The 17,031-nt window shown below is 43.1% G+C and overlaps 1 protein-coding gene across 3 annotated transcripts in view; it reads right to left on the reverse strand.

The window, feature by feature from the left end:
- The window catches only part of ARHGAP9 (Rho GTPase activating protein 9), a 208,542-nt gene that overhangs the window by 35,815 nt on the left and 155,696 nt on the right, over positions 1 to 17,031 (reverse strand). For all 3 annotated transcript variants that reach the window (XM_069758558.1, XM_069758556.1, XM_069758557.1), the window contains 2 exons: positions 11,806 to 11,940; positions 6,674 to 6,779 (listed from right to left, as the gene is read on the reverse strand). In XM_069758558.1, coding sequence (XP_069614659.1) covers positions 6,674 to 6,779; positions 11,806 to 11,940 — 241 coding nt within the window. The remainder of the gene's footprint in view (positions 1 to 6,673; positions 6,780 to 11,805; positions 11,941 to 17,031) is intronic.

Below are 17,031 nucleotides of genomic sequence, written 5' to 3' on the forward strand. Positions count from 1 at the left end.
TGTAATTGCTAACGTAAACACTGTATTTGGCCTATTAATACATTTTAAATTAGTAACATAGTAACATAGTAACATAGTTAGTAAGGCCGAAAAAAGACATTTGTCCATCCAGTTCAGCCTATATTCCATCATAATAAATCCCCAGATCTACGTCCTTCTACAGAACCTAATAATTGTATGATACAATATTGTTCTGCTCCAGGAAGACATCCAGGCCTCTCTTGAACCCCTCGACTGAGTTCGCCATCACCACCTCCTCAGGCAAGCAATTCCAGATTCTCACTGCCCTAACAGTAAAGAATCCTCTTCTATGTTGGTGGAAAAACCTTCTCTCCTCCAGACGCAAAGAATGCCCCCTTGTGCCCGTCACCTTCCTTGGTATAAACAGATCCTCAGCGAGATATTTGTATTGTCCCCTTATATACTTATACATGGTTATTAGATCGCCCCTCAGTCGTCTTTTTTCTAGACTAAATAATCCAAATTTCGCTAATCTATCTGGGTATTGTAGTTCTCCCATCCCCTTTATTAATTTTGTTGCCCTCCTTTGTACTCTCTCTAGTTCCATTATATCCTTCCTGAGGACCGGTGCCCAAAACTGGACACAGTACTCCATGTGCGGTCTAACTAGGGATTTGTACAGAGGCAGTATAATGCTCTCATCATGTGTATCCAGACCTCTTTTAATGCACCCCATGATCCTGTTTGCCTTGGCAGCTGCTGCCTGGCACTGGCTGCTCCAGGTAAGTTTATCATTAACTAGGATCCCCAAGTCCTTCTCCCTGTCAGATTTACCCAGTGGTTTCCCATTCAGTGTGTAATGGTGATATTGATTCCTTCTTCCCATGTGTATAACCTTACATTTATCATTGTTAAACCTCATCTGCCACCTTTCAGCCCAAGTTTCCAACTTATCCAGATCCATCTGTAGCAGAATACTATCTTCTCTTGTATTAACTGCTTTACATAGTTTTGTATCATCTGCAAATATCGATATTTTACTGTGTAAACCTTCTACCAGATCATTAATGAATATGTTGAAGAGAACAGGTCCCAATACTGACCCCTGCGGTACCCCACTGGTCACAGCGACCCAGTTAGAGACTATACCATTTATAACCACCCTCTGCTTTCTATCACTAAGCCAGTTACTAACCCATTTACACACATTTTCCCCCAGACCAAGCATTCTCATTTTGTGTACCAGCCTCTTGTGCAGCACGGTATCAAACGCTTTGGAAAAATCGAGATATACCACGTCCAATGACTCACCGTGGTCCAGCCTATAGCTTACCTCTTCATAAAAACTGATTAGATTGGTTTGACAGGAGCGATTTCTCATAAACCCATGCTGACATGGAGTTAAACAGTTATTCTCATTGAGATAATCCAGAATAACATCCCTCAGAAACCCTTCAAATATTTTACCAACAATAGAGGTTAGACTTACTGGCCTATAATTTCCAGGTTCACTTTTAGAGCCCTTTTTGAATATTGGCACCACATTTGCTACGCGCCAGTCCTGCGGAACAGACCCTGTCGCTATAGAGTCCCTAAAAATAAGAAATAATGGTTTATCTATTACATTACTTAGTTCTCTTAGTACTCGTGGGTGTATGCCATCCGGACCCGGAGATTTATCTATTTTAATCTTATTTAGCCGGTTTCGCACCTCTTCTTGGGTTAGATTGGTGACCCTTAATATAGGGTTTTCATTGTTTCTTGGGATTTCCCCTAGCATTTCATTTTCCACCGTGAATACCGTGGAGAAGAAGGTGTTTAATATGTTAGCTTTTTCCTCGTCATCTACAACCATTCTTTCCTCACTATTTTTTAAGGGGCCTACATTTTCAGTTTTTATTCTTTTACTATTGATATAGTTGAAGAACAGTTTGGGATTAGTTTTACTCTCCTTAGCAATGTGCTTCTCTGTTTCCTTTTTGGCAGCTTTAATTAGTTTTTTAGATAAAGTATTTTTCTCCCTATAGTTTTTTAGAGCTTCAATGGTGCCATCCTGCTTTAGTAGTGCAAATGCTTTCTTTTTACTGTTAATTGCCTGTCTTACTTCTTTGTTGATGTAAAACGGATGCTATAAGGATGTCGTACAAAAGTAAAAAACTGACATATGCTGACAAACTGATAGCTTGTGGGTGACAATATGGATGAAAATAATCTGTTCTGGATGAATCATTTTAGATTTTGTGTGAACCCAGCTTTACACTCAAGATCATAAACAAAGTTCCTTCACTTTCATTTTCAGATTCACTGGAGGTAAAAAATCATGGCCAAATTGATTAATAGGAGTGAAAAATCAGGTCCATTTATCTGGATGGTGCTGTTATTGCAGCATGGAAGTTATTTAAATGAATGGGACAGTTGCAATAATCACAGCATGTAAATCAGCTATGTGCAAATATACCATAAGCCAGCCAGGCATAAAGAAAACGATCTAACATACCATATTTATGTACGCGGGTCATTTTTGGTATATGTCATTTGCACCAGTTTTATGCCTTATGATATTTTTCTACTATAAGATATTGCTGATAAATTTCCCCGTGTATTTGGTTGGGAGACGAATACCGGCCAGTTTCATAAATTACAATGCAGAAGTGCATAATCATCCTCGGTGGTTTCCTCCAATATTTTGGATTTTTGTTATTCATGGATCGGAAAGTGTCTGTTTCTGATTTCCTGTACAGAGCAATAACCGATTCATGTAAGCAAATGGTCAGTAACAGATCAGGGAGGAGGTAGCACTATTCCTTGCTCCACAACTCATGGCAGTAAATCCCAGAACAGGAGTGTAGAGGGGGATTTTCATTCTTCGTGTACGTATTAACCCCAGGATGTCATTTCCGGACTCTGACACAAGACACATTCTGGTAGCATGAGAATACATCTGAGTTGTTCTGCAGCTGGAGGAGGACCAAGCCCTTCATTCTAAATTAATATCACCTGGGCTTTTGGTTAATGGCTTCTCATTTCTAGAATCTCTGTGGGACAGTTGTGGGCGGCCAGCGAAATACGTGTTTATTTTAAAAAATACCACCATCCGGCTTAGTCATTCTTCTGATTTCAATTTTCTACTATTTCATTGAACAGATACAAAGATAATGTCGATGAATGTGAATGTATAATGTCAATGAGGCAGGTTTGGGTAGGTGCCCGCCACCGTTTTCTCTCCATCCGAGAAAAACAGTCCGATTATTCTATTCAGAGTTTGATCACAGTGGCATCAGGTTTTCTCAGAGGTGGAAAGAAAAAAAATATTTTCTCCACTCACTCGATTCAGCCTCTCTGTGAAAATCTGATGTCATCCAAGTGCGGTCTAATGCTCTTCATGGACTCTAAGGGTATGTTTCCACGTTCAGGAAATGCTGCGTGTTTACGCAGCGCCCAGATGTTACAGCATAGTGGCGGGGATTTAATGAAATCCCGTCTCCACTATGCGTGGTAACACGCATCCGGCGGCCCTGCGATTCCGGACATGCGGCGCGTCTTTTTAGATCGCAGCATGTCCGTTTACCTTGCGGCGACGCTGCACCGCCGCAAGGTATAACACAGGGCCCTATGTGTGGGGTGCGTTGATTCCGGATGTGTGCAATGAACACATCTGGCATCATCGCGTCTCCAGAAGGGGGCGGAGCTTTGGGCAGAGCTAGCTCGCCGATCCGTCAAAACCGCCGGCCATCCTAAACGTGGACTGGTACCCTTAGAATTGCATTGCCGATTTTGATCCAACACTCGATCCAAGGAAAAACTTGGACATGTGCACAGTCTCCTAGGATATCATGGGTACCAGTGAAATCTGTGAAAACCATGCATAACACTCGCCCGATATAATCGGTCGTGTCCATGGGTCCTTTCTGTAAGTGTTCTGTTATAAACTATAGCAGGCATGGGTGCATCTGTTGATACTATGGTGCATATATTTGTGCCCCCTCTCCAAGAAAGCGCCCAGGTTTCTAGTAGGTGGGATGGAATGTATTCAGCGTACTCAACTATTTGCTCTCCAATTTGGAGGACTGCAAGCTCACATTTCTGGGTGACGATGCACCCAATGGATTCCTTTTTTTAGAACATCCACCATAAAATGAGTCAGCTTGATAAGGTTAGATTGACACCAAGTTGGGCAAGTACGTACATTTTGCAGGACTTTTTGAAACAGAAAGATATGGCTTGTCATAATCAGTGGCATACCTGGTAGACTATATACCTTGTAGGATTGGGACACCTTGGTTAGCTCAGCCACTGACAAAGAGCTACAGCTGATACAGGGTGGTGGAGGGTACGCTCCATCATGGTTCGCAGGGTGCTCCTGAAGGGTGTGCGACCTTTGATTTTTGCATTGACCCAATCTGAGTAAAACTCACTATGTGTCCTACTCTGATCAGTTTTTGCAGATCGGACTCAGCCATTCAAGTGTGTGGAATTGAGAGAGAAAAAAATGACTGCACTCCGAAGCCATCCATGTGTTCTCTTCTGTTCACTTACGCGCTTGTGTGAATGTAGCGTTCATGTAAGCTGGCCTTTAACCCTTACAACTCCTATACCTAAAACACAGCATTTGGCTAAGTACTGACTTGTTGTTTCTGCATATTACAGTTAAACAAAAGGGGAAAAAAACCGCAGCAACCTGGTATTATGCAGACAAGCTAAACATGTAGTTGAGTTTTCCAATATCCATAATGAATACTAAAAAAAATCTACAAGAGACACCCATGTACATATCCATAGTCCGTGGGCAATGTCGTGAAACTCACTGATCTATCATTACACTGGGATTGACATGCACTTCGGAGACTTCGCAATCCCCAGCTTCCTGCTCAGTAGTTGGACAGGACAGCAGGCCTGTATCAGCTGGTTACTCAACTTTCTCCTTCCAAAGACAGCCCTGCCAAAATGTGATGCAGGAGCCAAGCGCTACATACCAGCAGCCAGTTCTTAAAGAGACACTTGCATTAAATACTTATTACATTTAACCTTAGAGGGGTTGTCCATTTTATTTCCACAAATGTGTTGGTGACGTGATAGCACTTACTAATATATAAGTAATATATGCTCTCCACCTTTGCTTTTTAATAAAGTCTTTTTCACAGACTGTATATCTTTCCTGTAGTCATTTCTAGAATCCCTGTGTACCTGTTGTGGGCGGCTGCTAGGAGCATCATGTGACCAGACCTGCCCTTCACTCTCCTCCAATTGAAAAGTAGAATTTCCATATGCAATGTTTTCCTATTGGAGGAGGCTGATGGACAGGTCTGGTCACATGGTCCTTGAAAGAGATGAAATGCCAATTACCGATGTATACTAATTGGGTCATCTAGAAAGTACTTATCTTGGAATGGATGAATATTGGTGATAAATATAAAATGATACTCCACATTTACATTTTTTTTTTGGGGGGGGGTGGAGTTCGAAATTAGAAATACCCTTTACTTCTATATAAAACTGTAGCTATATAAATAAAGACTGATGAGCGATCTCATGAAACATTTTGTACCGTAGCACCATATTCCCTCACATCTGTCTTTCCCTCCCAGTCAAATAGATTCTTTCATTTACAGCTTGTCTTAGAGCAATAGCTGTCATTAGGTTATGGGAATATTTTCCCTGCATGTTCCATATTTTGTCTGCATTTCATATTTTAGGCCAATTACACCACAGCAAGTCATCCAATTCTCTCAAATTCATAGTAATATACATGACTAGGGCCGTAAACAGCGGAAGTGTCCTAGGCAGTGTGCTGCTGAGGTACTCTGGTGCCATCTACAGGTTAGCTGAAGATAAAAAACTATTCTAAAACTAATATGCAAATTGCCTCTTCAGAGAAGAAGAGGACTTGAACTCTATAGCGCCACTTGTTGGAAGCAGCGATCCTACAAGTCACTATCGACCCTTTAACGAGCCTTGAAATATGACTTAGGATAAAAGCCAAACCAGAATCTCAATTTGCAGACATGGTGTTTCAGGGCATTGCCCCTCATCAGTGCAAAGTATGAGAACTGATTTGGCTAGATGAGAGGCAGGGGACTAAGGTCTAAGGGGTAACGTTTCTCCTTCTGGAGAGTGACATACCAGCTCTGGCGTGCCAATCTAAGGAGGCTTATTCGCCAGGCAAAACTTAAATTGCTATTAAAAAAATGCTTATTGGGAACCTGTCACCTGATTCATGCTGGCCAAACCGCAGGCTTCACGACTCACAGCCTGGCTGCACGATTGCAGACAGATATATTTTATCTGAGATGCTGAGTTGTTTTAGAGAAAACATAGTTGAAAGTTCCAGCCACAGGGATAGATGAGGCTAGTTCAGCGCCACCCCTGGCCAGCTTCTACCAGCACCGCTCTGGGTGTTTTAAAAACCTCTTGCTATAGAGCTAGACGGGGCAGCATTGGATGAGTCTCGTCTCCGGCTATGGTCCCCAGCTGGATCTGTAAAGTATATCTTCTCTGAAATGCCAAAGTGTTTGAAAGGAAAATATAGTCTGCAGCCATGACAGGTTCCCACCAGAATCCACATGGTACATTATGTGTGTGATTCATTTGTAGCTCTAGGAATATAATAGTGAAGTCCCCAGCTCCCCCAGCCGACCTGAGATTTGGAGAGATACATATATTTTTCTATATTTGTTTCGATTGTATTTTTACATTTTAGAAAAATCATTCATACCTGTTTAGATGGCATATTATGTAGCTCAAGGTGTCATGGTTTGGTTCTGGGAGATTTCTCACCAGTTCTCTCATGATTTGCACTTTTTCATCGACATCAGAAATTTCTGTTCAGAAAAAAAAAGGTTGATAATTTACAGAACGTGTCATAACTAGAAAGGGAGGAGGGGGTCGTAGTTGGCAGACCTCACTAATAACAGTAATAACGTCTTAGAATATGGCTGTAAGTTCAGTAATGAAGCCTCAATGTCGGCCTCGATATAACCCAAAGAAATTGGGCCATAGATTCTTGGGGGTGAACACCTATTATGTGTAGACCACCAATGTCTGGCCTCAGCACCATGAGATACACATTGCATCAGCAATGTTTCCAATATGCAGCCATTGAGATTGTGATACACGATAACTAATGTACCCAGGTCAAGTGTTGAGTTATTATTATTTATTTATATAGCACCATTGATTCCATGGTGCTGTACATGAGAAGGGGTTACATAAAAATTACAGATCACTTACAGTAAGCAAACTAACACAGACTGATACAGAGGGGCGAGGATCCTGCCCTTGCGGGCTTAAATTCTACAGGATGGTGGGGAAGGAGACAGTAGGTTGAGGGTTGTAGTAGCTCCGGTGTTGGTGAGGCAGTTTCTCTGGTAGTGGTGAGGAGGATGCGGGGTCAGTGCAGGCTGTAAGTTTTCTTGAAGAGATGGGTTTTCAGGTTCCATCTGAAGGATCCGAATGTGGTTGATAGTCGGACGTGTTGGGGCAAAGAATTCCAGAGGATGGGGGAATATTCTGGAGAAGTCCTGGAGGCGATTAGGTGAGGAGCGAATAAGTGTGGAGGAGAGAAGGAGGTATTGGGAGGACCGGAGATTACGTGAGGGAAGATATTGGGAGATTAGTTCAGAGATATATGGAGGAGACAGGTTGTGGATGGCTTTGTGGGTCATTATTAGTAATTTGAACTGGATACGCTGAGGGAATGGGAGCCAGTGAAGGGATTTGCAGAGGCGAGAAGCGGTGGAGTAGCGAGGAGAGAGATTAATTAGTCGGGCAGCAGAGTTAAGAAAGGACTGGAGAGGTGCAAGGGTGTTAGCAGGGAGGCCACAGAAAAGGATGTTGCAGTAGTCGAGGGCATGCAGAAGCATTTTACTAGATTGGCGGTTGAGGAAAGGACGGATTCTGGAGATATTTTTGAGCTGGAGGCGACAGGAGGTGGAAAGAGCTTGGATGTGCGGTTTTAAGGACAGGGCAGAGTCGAAGGTTACTCTGAGGCAGCGGACTTCCGGTACAGGGGAAAGCATGATGTCATTAATGGTGATAGATAGATTAGGTAAGGAAGATTAAGTTTGAGGAAGCGAGAGGAGAAGGAGGATATGGCTGATAGACACTCTGGGATTCTGGAGAGCAGAGAGGTGACATCTGGGCCAGAGAGGTAGATCTGAGTATCATCAGCATAGAGGTGGTACTGGAATCCATGGGACTTTATGAGTTGTCCCAGGCCAAGTGTATAGATTGATAAGAGTAGGGGTCCTAGAACAGAGCCTTGGGGGACTCCAACAGAGAGAGAGTGGGATGAGGAGGTAGTGTGGCGGTGAGAGATGCTGAATGTGCGGTTGGAAAGGTATGAGGAGATCCAGGATAGGGCGAGGTCTTTGATGCCAAAGGAGGAGAGGATCTGTAGTAGGAGGCAGTGGTCAACTGTGTCGAAAGCAGAGGACAGGTCTAGAAGGAGGAGTATAGAGGATTGTCTGTTAGCTTTGGCTGTAAGTAGGTCGTTAGTAATTTTGGTCAGGGTTGTCTCAGTGGAATTATAGGGACAGAAACCAGATTGTAGATTGTCAAAGAGCAAGTTAGATGAGAGGTGGGAGGAAAGTTCAGCGTGGACGTGCTGCTTCAGGAGTTTGGAAGCGAAAGGGAATAGTGATATTGGGCGATAGCTGGACATAGCTGTTTGGTCTAGGGTTGTCTTTTTAAGGATAGGCGTGACTGTGGCATGTTTGAAAGCAGAGGGGAAGCTTGTGTTTATATCTGTAATGCAGGGTACGGCTATTGCTATGTTCAGACATGGCATTTTTGTACCTCTTTTTTCTGCAGCCAAAACCTTCACTCTTTGCAGTAAAAATGCAGCATTTTTTTCTGTGTTTTTGCTGCATTTTTTAGGTGCAGATTACATGTGTGATTTGTTTACGGTACAAGTTTATTATTATTATTTACTATTATTTGCTTATACAGTATAGCACTATCACATTCTGCAGCACTTTACAGACATCATCACTGTCCCCATCGGGGCTCACTATCTAGATTCCCTATCAGTATGTCTTTTGAAAGTGGGAGGAAACTGGAGGACCCCGGTGATGCAAAGCAACAGTGCTAACCATTGAGCCACTGTGCAAGTTAATAAAGTTATTATTATTATTATTATTTATATAGTACCATTAATTCCATGGTGCTGTACATGAGAAAGGGGTTACATACAGAGTTATAGATATCGTTTACAGTAAATGAAGTTACCATGACAGACTGGTACAGAGGGGAGAAGACCCTGTCCTTGCAGACTTACATTCTACGTTAATTTTATTCACCAAAAGGGGTGCAAAAAATGCTGAAAACCCATAGCAGAAATGTGATGCTGAGATTTATGCAGCATTTTTGCACGCTCTCAATGCTTTCCATGGGTGAACAAAGGTAAGAAAAACGCTGCTTGTGCATGAGATTTATGAAATGCACTAGCTTTTGCTAGTACTGTAAAATACAGTAAAAACAATAAAATAATAAAAAGTAATAAAATACTATAAAGCAATAAATAAAATAATAAAAATAACAAAAAATATTAAAATTAAATAAATGATAAAAAAAATAAAAATAACAAAAATAATAAAATAAAACAAATAATGCAATAAAATAATAAAAAGCAATAAAATACTGTAAAAGCAGCAAATAATTATGCAAAAATGCAAATTGTGGTTCTAGACCAGAACGTGGTATAATTATACAAGATGCAGTAGATTGCAGGTGCTGCTGGGCCCCATAGTCTAATGGGCTCACAGGTTGACCTGCCACATCAGGCCCTTCATACAGTGTGTGACAGTGCCCAGCATCAGGAGATTGTACGCAGCGGTGCATAAAAGATCCAGACACTAGCCAGAATTAGCGTGCTGCGTCACATACCATGCCTGACGCTGGCTATCATCAGGACGTGAGCAGTGCCATGAGCTGAGGGAAAGGCAAGAAAGTAATAGTTTTTTCTGTCACATCTGATATCTTGAAGGTCTGTTTTAATGTAAATTAAGGGTCTGACCTTAAGGTACCTTCACACATAGCGATATCGTTAACGATATCGTTGCTTTTTGTGACGTAGCAACGAGATCGTTAAGGAAATCGTTATGTGTGACAGCGACCAACGATCAGGCCCCTGCTGGGAGATCGTTGGTCGCTGAACAAAGTCCAGAACTTTATTTCGTCGCTGGATCTCCCGTGGACATCACTGGATCGGCGTGTGTGACACCGATCCAGCGATGTCTTCACTGGTAACCAGGGTAAACATCGGGTAACTAAGCGCAGGGCCGCGCTTAGTAACCCGATGTTTACCCTGGTTACCAGCGTAAAAGTAAAAAAAAAAAAACATTACATACTTACCTACCGCTGTCTGTCCCCGGCGCTCAGCTTCTCTGCACTCCTCCTGCACTGGCTGTGAGCTTCGGTCAGCCGGAAAGCAGAGCGGTGACGTCACCGCTCTGCTTTCCGGCCGCTGTGCTCACAGCCAGTAAAGGAGGAGTGCAGAGAAGCAGAGCGCCGGGGACAGACAGCGGTAGGTAAGTATGTAGTGTTTGTTTTTTTTTACTTTTACGCTGGTAACCAGGGTAAACATCGGGTTACTAAGCGCGGCCCTGCGCTTAGTAACCCGATGTTTACCCTGGTTACCGGGGACCTCGGGATCGTTGGTCGCTGGAGAGCTGTCTGTGTGACAGCTCTCCAGCGACCAAACAGCGACGCTGCAGCGATCCGGATCGTTGTCGGTATCACTGCAGCGTCGCTTAATGTGAAGGGGCCTTTAGTAAGATATACGGTACTTAGATTTAAGTGTTTGGGGGTTAGAATTAATTTAGGAGCCCAGTCTTTGGTCTAAATTAATTTAGGAGCCTGATCTGAATTTATTTGGGGGTCTTGGGTCTAAATAATTTAGGGGTTTGGAATGGGGTCTGAATTTATTTAAAGTAGCACCCCAAGATTTTACATTTATTGATTTGTTTTCTTTTCTACCTCGCTAGTCCAGGTTGTTATGTGCACAGTGCATTTTTTTAAATACTTTCTCATCACTTCCTCGGTTCATTTTCATCTTCTTCTGCACCACGTGACTCACGTTCTGACCAGTCGGCTCACACAGTGACTCCTACGTGGACCAGAAGTCGCTTTCTCAATGGAAGTCTATGAGAATTACATCCCGGCTTATAGAGAAAGATACTTCTGGATGCTGTGTGATCTGGCTGGTTAGGAGTTCGATCATATTGTGCAGACGAGGATGGGGACGGTAGAAAGAAACGATCAATAAGTAATTTAATACAAGCTGTGGACAAATAAAACCTATGGCTACAGGAGGAAATAATAAAAAAAAAAAATCTAGAGTGCTACTTTAAGGGACTGGTATCTGAATTATTCTTATTCTAATTCTTTACCTTGTTCAAACTGTTTTTTTGTGAACAACAACAACAAACATTTGTGAGGCACTTTTCTTAAAAAGTGCAGTGATTATTAGTACCTGTGCATAACCTACAGTAACCTTTAAAAATAATTGTTAGGGGGTGCTCTAGGATAAAAAAATTCTGGGATGCTACTTTAAGGGACTGGTCTCCGAATTATTTTTATTGACATGTTTACCTTGTTCAAACCGTTTTACTGTGATCAACAACAACAAGCATTTGTGATGCGCTTTTCTTAAAAAGTACAGTGATTATTAGTACCTGTGCATAAACTACAGTAACCATTAAAAATAATTGGCAGGGGTGCCCTAGGGTAAACTAATTATTATTATTATTATTATTATTAAGGTCCCTTATGCTAAAAAGTTGGAAAACCATGATAATATGTATATTTTATTGCCTGATGACGGTTATGAATATAAAATCTACTTACGAGCCGCTGCTATAAATTCATCAAACAGACAGAAAGGGATGACAGGTTCCGGAAGTTCGCGGAAGAACATTTTCAGCGCCCCCGTGATGACATGAATATCTTCCCAATCAGGGCTGTCCAGATCCAACTTCTCCTCTGCATCATTGAAAAATATAAAGTTAATAGACAAAAAATGCAGTAACCAGAGACAAACATTAGTGCCGCCGTCCTACAAGATACCCCGATAATAACGCACTGCGTCAATGTACTGGCTGAACCTATACCCACTTCTCATTCACTTCCAAGGCTGTATTGTGCAGTTTACATTCAGCCCTCTGTTTTTTTTCACCCTTTTGATTTCTAATGCTATAAATCTGGGAAACCAGACAACTAAACACCATAATATCGGGTATATTGGGTATACACTAAGGGTCATTTCACAGATTTGCACAGAAATTTCTGCAACTGAAAATCGATTCCATTCATCTGGATGAGGTTGTTTCAACGGCAAGAACATGGATTTCTCTATGCCCCACTTAGGTCAATAGGACAATTTCAGTAATTTGTGACATCTTTTTACCCCTAAAGGTTTTTTTTTTTCCCATTTGAGACATTTATGGAATATCCACAGTATGGGGGATATTTATCAAACTAAATGTGCCAGAATTCGGGCACAATTTGACTAACTGAAAATGTCATTACCAGACCTTGCACCATACTGACATGAAAGTGTGGATTCCCGTAAAGGGGCGTGGTTCATGAAAAAGGGGTGTGGTCTAACATATAACAGTGCGACAAAAATAATGCAACAATATCGCGCGCACATTTCTGAAATAAAGAAAGCCCTCTAAATATATGCCAGATTTATCAGCATGAACCGTAATGATAAATATGGTGCATTTTAAGACTATCAAGTTTAAAGGGAACCTTGCCATGTAAAAAAAAAAAACTCTATTAACTTGCAGATATGGGGTTAATCTGCAGGTTAATAGCATTCTGAAGCTGCCCAGCGCCCACACTGAGAGCCCCGCTGCCGGGAGGAAAGGAACTTTATTCCCCCTGGCAGCCTCGAGCTTTCAGTCATAGGGGTGCAGTCGGCACAGTTTCAGTCCCTGTTCAGTGCCTAGTGATCCGCGGCTGTAACCACGACCCGGCACTGACTGACAGCCAACTGTCAGTTTTATTTAGTGCAGACCTTCCAGTACTCTGAATGCTGAGCTCTGTATAATCCCACCCACATCACTGATTGGCAGCTTTCTGTGTACACTGTGCATAGGCAGAAAGTTTCCAATCAGTGGTAGGGGTGAGGTTAAACAGTACTCATTAATATGTAGGACTACATGGCAGGTTTACTAGCCCTCTATTGATTATTATCTCCTGCTATAAAACCGGTTTTTACGTACCGGTAATAGGATTTTACGGAGCCACGACAGCACCCCTACGAGAGATTTTCAAAGATCAATCACCTGGGAGGGACTACAGCACTAAGTACTGTACGGCCAAAAACTAAATTGGCCTCTGAAGATAAATCAAGACGATAATGTCTATAAAAGGTGGAAGGAGATGACCACGTTGCCGCCTTACATATTACATCTATGGAGACGTCCGCTCTTTCCGCCCAGGATGAGGCCATGGCTCGAGTGGAGTGGGCCCTGATGCCATCTGGTAGTGTCTGGCCTTTAGCAGTATAAGCAAGATATATGGCATCTCTTATCCATCTGGCGATAGACGCTTTAGTTACACTCGCCCCTTTCCTTGGATTCTGAAAGGAAACAAACAGAGCCCTACCCTGCCTCCATGGTTCTGTTTTGTGTAGGTACTCTAATAGAGTTCTTCTGACATCTAACTTGTGATATTTCTGCTCGTCAGCTGAATTCGGATTGTCACAGAAAGATGGTAAAATTATTTCCTAACTTCTATGAAATTTGGAAGCTACTTTTGGTAGGTATGCTGGATCAGGTTTTAACACTACCCTGTCCTGAAAGACCATTAAATAAGGAGGGTCTATCGACACAGCTTGTAAGTCACTCACTCTCCTAGCAGAGGTCAGGGCTACTAGGAAGGCTGTTTTTAAGGTTAAATTTTTTATGGAGACAGAATCTAATGGCTCAAAGGGGGGTTCTGTTAAGGCGTCTAAGACCAAATTTAGATCCCATGGTGGTAATCTAGGAATATATACTGGGTTACTACGTTCAGTGGCCCTGATAAATCGGGAAACCCATCTATTTCCCGCCACATCACTCTTATATAACGCTCCCAAAGCTGATACTTGGACTCTAAGGGTATTTACCGCCAAGCCCAATTCTCGGCCCCTCTGTAAAAACTCCAGAATAGCCGGAATTGGGACCTTGCCAGAAAAGGGATTTTGGTAGAAGGCAAGGAACTTTTTCCAAGTTTTAGCATAGATTTTAGTGGTAACTTCTTTCCGGCTATTTAAAAGGGTAGATATGAGAGCCTCTGAAAACCCTCTTCTCCTCAATAACTCCCTCTCAAATTCCACGCCGTCAGATGCAGGGATTCCACATTGGGGTAACGGAATGGACCCTGAGAAAGAAGCTCCGGGCTGGTCGGCAGTACCCAGGGGTCGGACACAGACATTGCCCTGAGTAACGAGAACCATGCCCTCCTGGGCCAAAAGGGGGCAATCAGGATCACTCTCGCCCTGTCCTCCCTGATCTTCCTGAGGACTATCGGGATCAGACACATTGGAGGGAACGCGTAAGCCAGAGGAAAATTCCAATGTATTTGAAGGGAGTCTATTATACAGGGCTTGTCCGCCACCCGAAGAGAAGCGAACTTCCTGGTCTGCCTGTTCTCTCTCGTTGCGAATAGATCGATAACGGGCAATCCCCACAGGTCCACTATCTGTCTGAACACCCGTCGATCTAGAACCCATTCTCCCTGACGTAGAGAATGATGGCTGAGGTAATCTGCCTCTGTGTTGAGCTCTCCCCGAATGTGCACAGCTGATAGAGAGCGAAAGTGGGCTTCGGCTAATTCGAGTATGTCTGTGGCGGTGTTCATTAGGGATCTTGACCTTGTACCCCCTTGATGGTTGAGATACGCCACTACTGTTGTGTTGTCTGTCTGGACTCTTACATGTGAATCCTGCAGAGATGGAAGCAACCTGAGTAAGGCCTTCTTTACTGCTGTGAGCTCTTTCCAATTTGAGGACTCTTGAGCCTCTAAGAGAGACCATTGCCCTTGAGTCCAAACATCTCCTATGTGAGATCCCCAACCTATTGGACTGGCATCGGTTGTGACCGTGTTGTCTGGTACTACACTCCAGCGTACTCCTTTCCCTAAATGTCTTCTGTTTAACCACCATCTCAGACTGTGTAGAGTGGTGGTGGACAGCCTGAGTCTTCCGCCTAATTGCCCTTGAAGACTTCTCTCTGTATCCAAGACTTGGGCTTGTAACACTCGAGTGTGGAATTGAGCCCACTGGACGGCTGGTATGCAGGACGTTAGAGATCCCAGAAGGGACATAGCGTCTCTTAAAGTCAGATCTGGCTTTCTTGTTACCGTACTGACTTTGTGCACAACCCTCTGCTTTTTCTCCTCCGGAAGGAAACATTGTTGCACTTCCGAATCCAGCAGAATACCTAGGAAAGTCTGAGTTGTTGATGGGTCGAGTCTTGACTTCTCCATATTGACTATCCAACCCAAGTCCTGTAAGGAAGATATGACATGATTTAGGCGAGTACTACACTGGCCAAAGGAATTTCCTACTACCAGAAAATCATCCAAGTAGGGTATAATTAACGTATCCTGTTCTCTGACATAGGCCATTACTTCTGCCATGACTTTAGTAAACACCCTCGGTGCCATAGATAGACCAAAGGGCATTGCAGCAAACTGAAAGTGTCTGACCTGGTCGTTTAAGCACACCGCCATTCTGAGGAATTGTTGATGATCCTGGTGAATGGGCAGATGGTAATACGCATCTTTTAAATCCAGGACTGTCATATAACATCTGGGAAAGAGAAGATTAGTTGCCGTTTTAATAGATTCCATCTTAAAGGCATGATACTCTAGATGTTTGTTTAATCTCCGTAAGTTTATGATGGTTCTAAAGGATCCATCTGGCTTGGAGATTAAAAATAAAGGGGAATAGAACCCTTTCCCCTGTTGATGTTTTGGAACCTCCACTATGACTTTCTTCCTTCTTAGCATTTGGACCTCTTTTTCAAGGGCCTTTTGTTGGTCTAAGGAATCAGGGGCAGTTAAGATATAAAATTCAGAAGGTCTTTCCCGGAACTCTAATTTTAACCCTGAATTGATTATACCTAGAACCCAATTGCTCGAAGTTATTTTGGCCCACTGAGCATGGAAGTATTTTAACCTGCCCCCTACTGGAAGATCTCTATTAACGATAGTTTCTTCTTCTTCTTGAGGAAGATGACGAAGCGTTAAAGTCCGAACCTTTCTTTTTTGGGTCTGATGGTTCCCAGTCTCGGTTGTGGTAAGGTCTTCGGTATTGGAAGCGTCTCCTGAAGGTATTCCTAAAGGTAGGATTGAAAGCTTTAGGAAAACCTTTCTTCCTATCCTCAGCCTTAGCTAGGATATCATCCAATACCGGGCCAAACAGGTACTCACCCCTACACGGTATTGTACACAGTTTAGCTTTCGCCTGGGCATCCCCTTTCCAGGTCTTAAGCCATAGGGCTCGGCGAGCAGCATTTGAGAGACCTGCTGATCTTGCCGCCAATTTTAAAGAATCCACTGACGCGTCCGCTAAATACGCCACCCCTTCACGTATTTGCGAAAGTGAGTTCAACATCTTGTCTCTGGGCACCTTGGACTTCAGCTGTTCTTCCGGTTGGGATATCCACACCATGACGGATCTAGCCGTACACGTGCTAGAGATAGCAGGTTTGAACGCCCCTGCAGTTGATTCCCACACTTTCCTCAAAAACATGTCCGCCTTCCTATCTGATGGATCTTTCAGAAGGCCCACGTCCTCCAGCGGCAAGGTACCGGCTTTAGATGTAGAAGCCACCGCTGCATCCACTTTCGGGACTTTCATCCACTCTGCCAGCTCATTATCTTCAAAGGGATACCTTCTTTTAGCTGATGACGGAAGGAAACCCTTATCCTGCTTATCCCATTCTCTTTTTATAAGAGTCTTAACCGTATCCACCACCGGGAACGCCTTACGACTCCTCTGGCACAAGCCCGCAAACATTATGTCCTGTGCGGACCTTGGTTCCTTGCTCTCTGCAACACCCATGGTAGCTCGGACTC

Source organism: Ranitomeya imitator, chromosome 3 (assembly GCF_032444005.1).
Source record: "Ranitomeya imitator isolate aRanImi1 chromosome 3, aRanImi1.pri, whole genome shotgun sequence".
Lineage (NCBI taxonomy): Eukaryota > Metazoa > Chordata > Amphibia > Anura > Dendrobatidae > Ranitomeya > Ranitomeya imitator.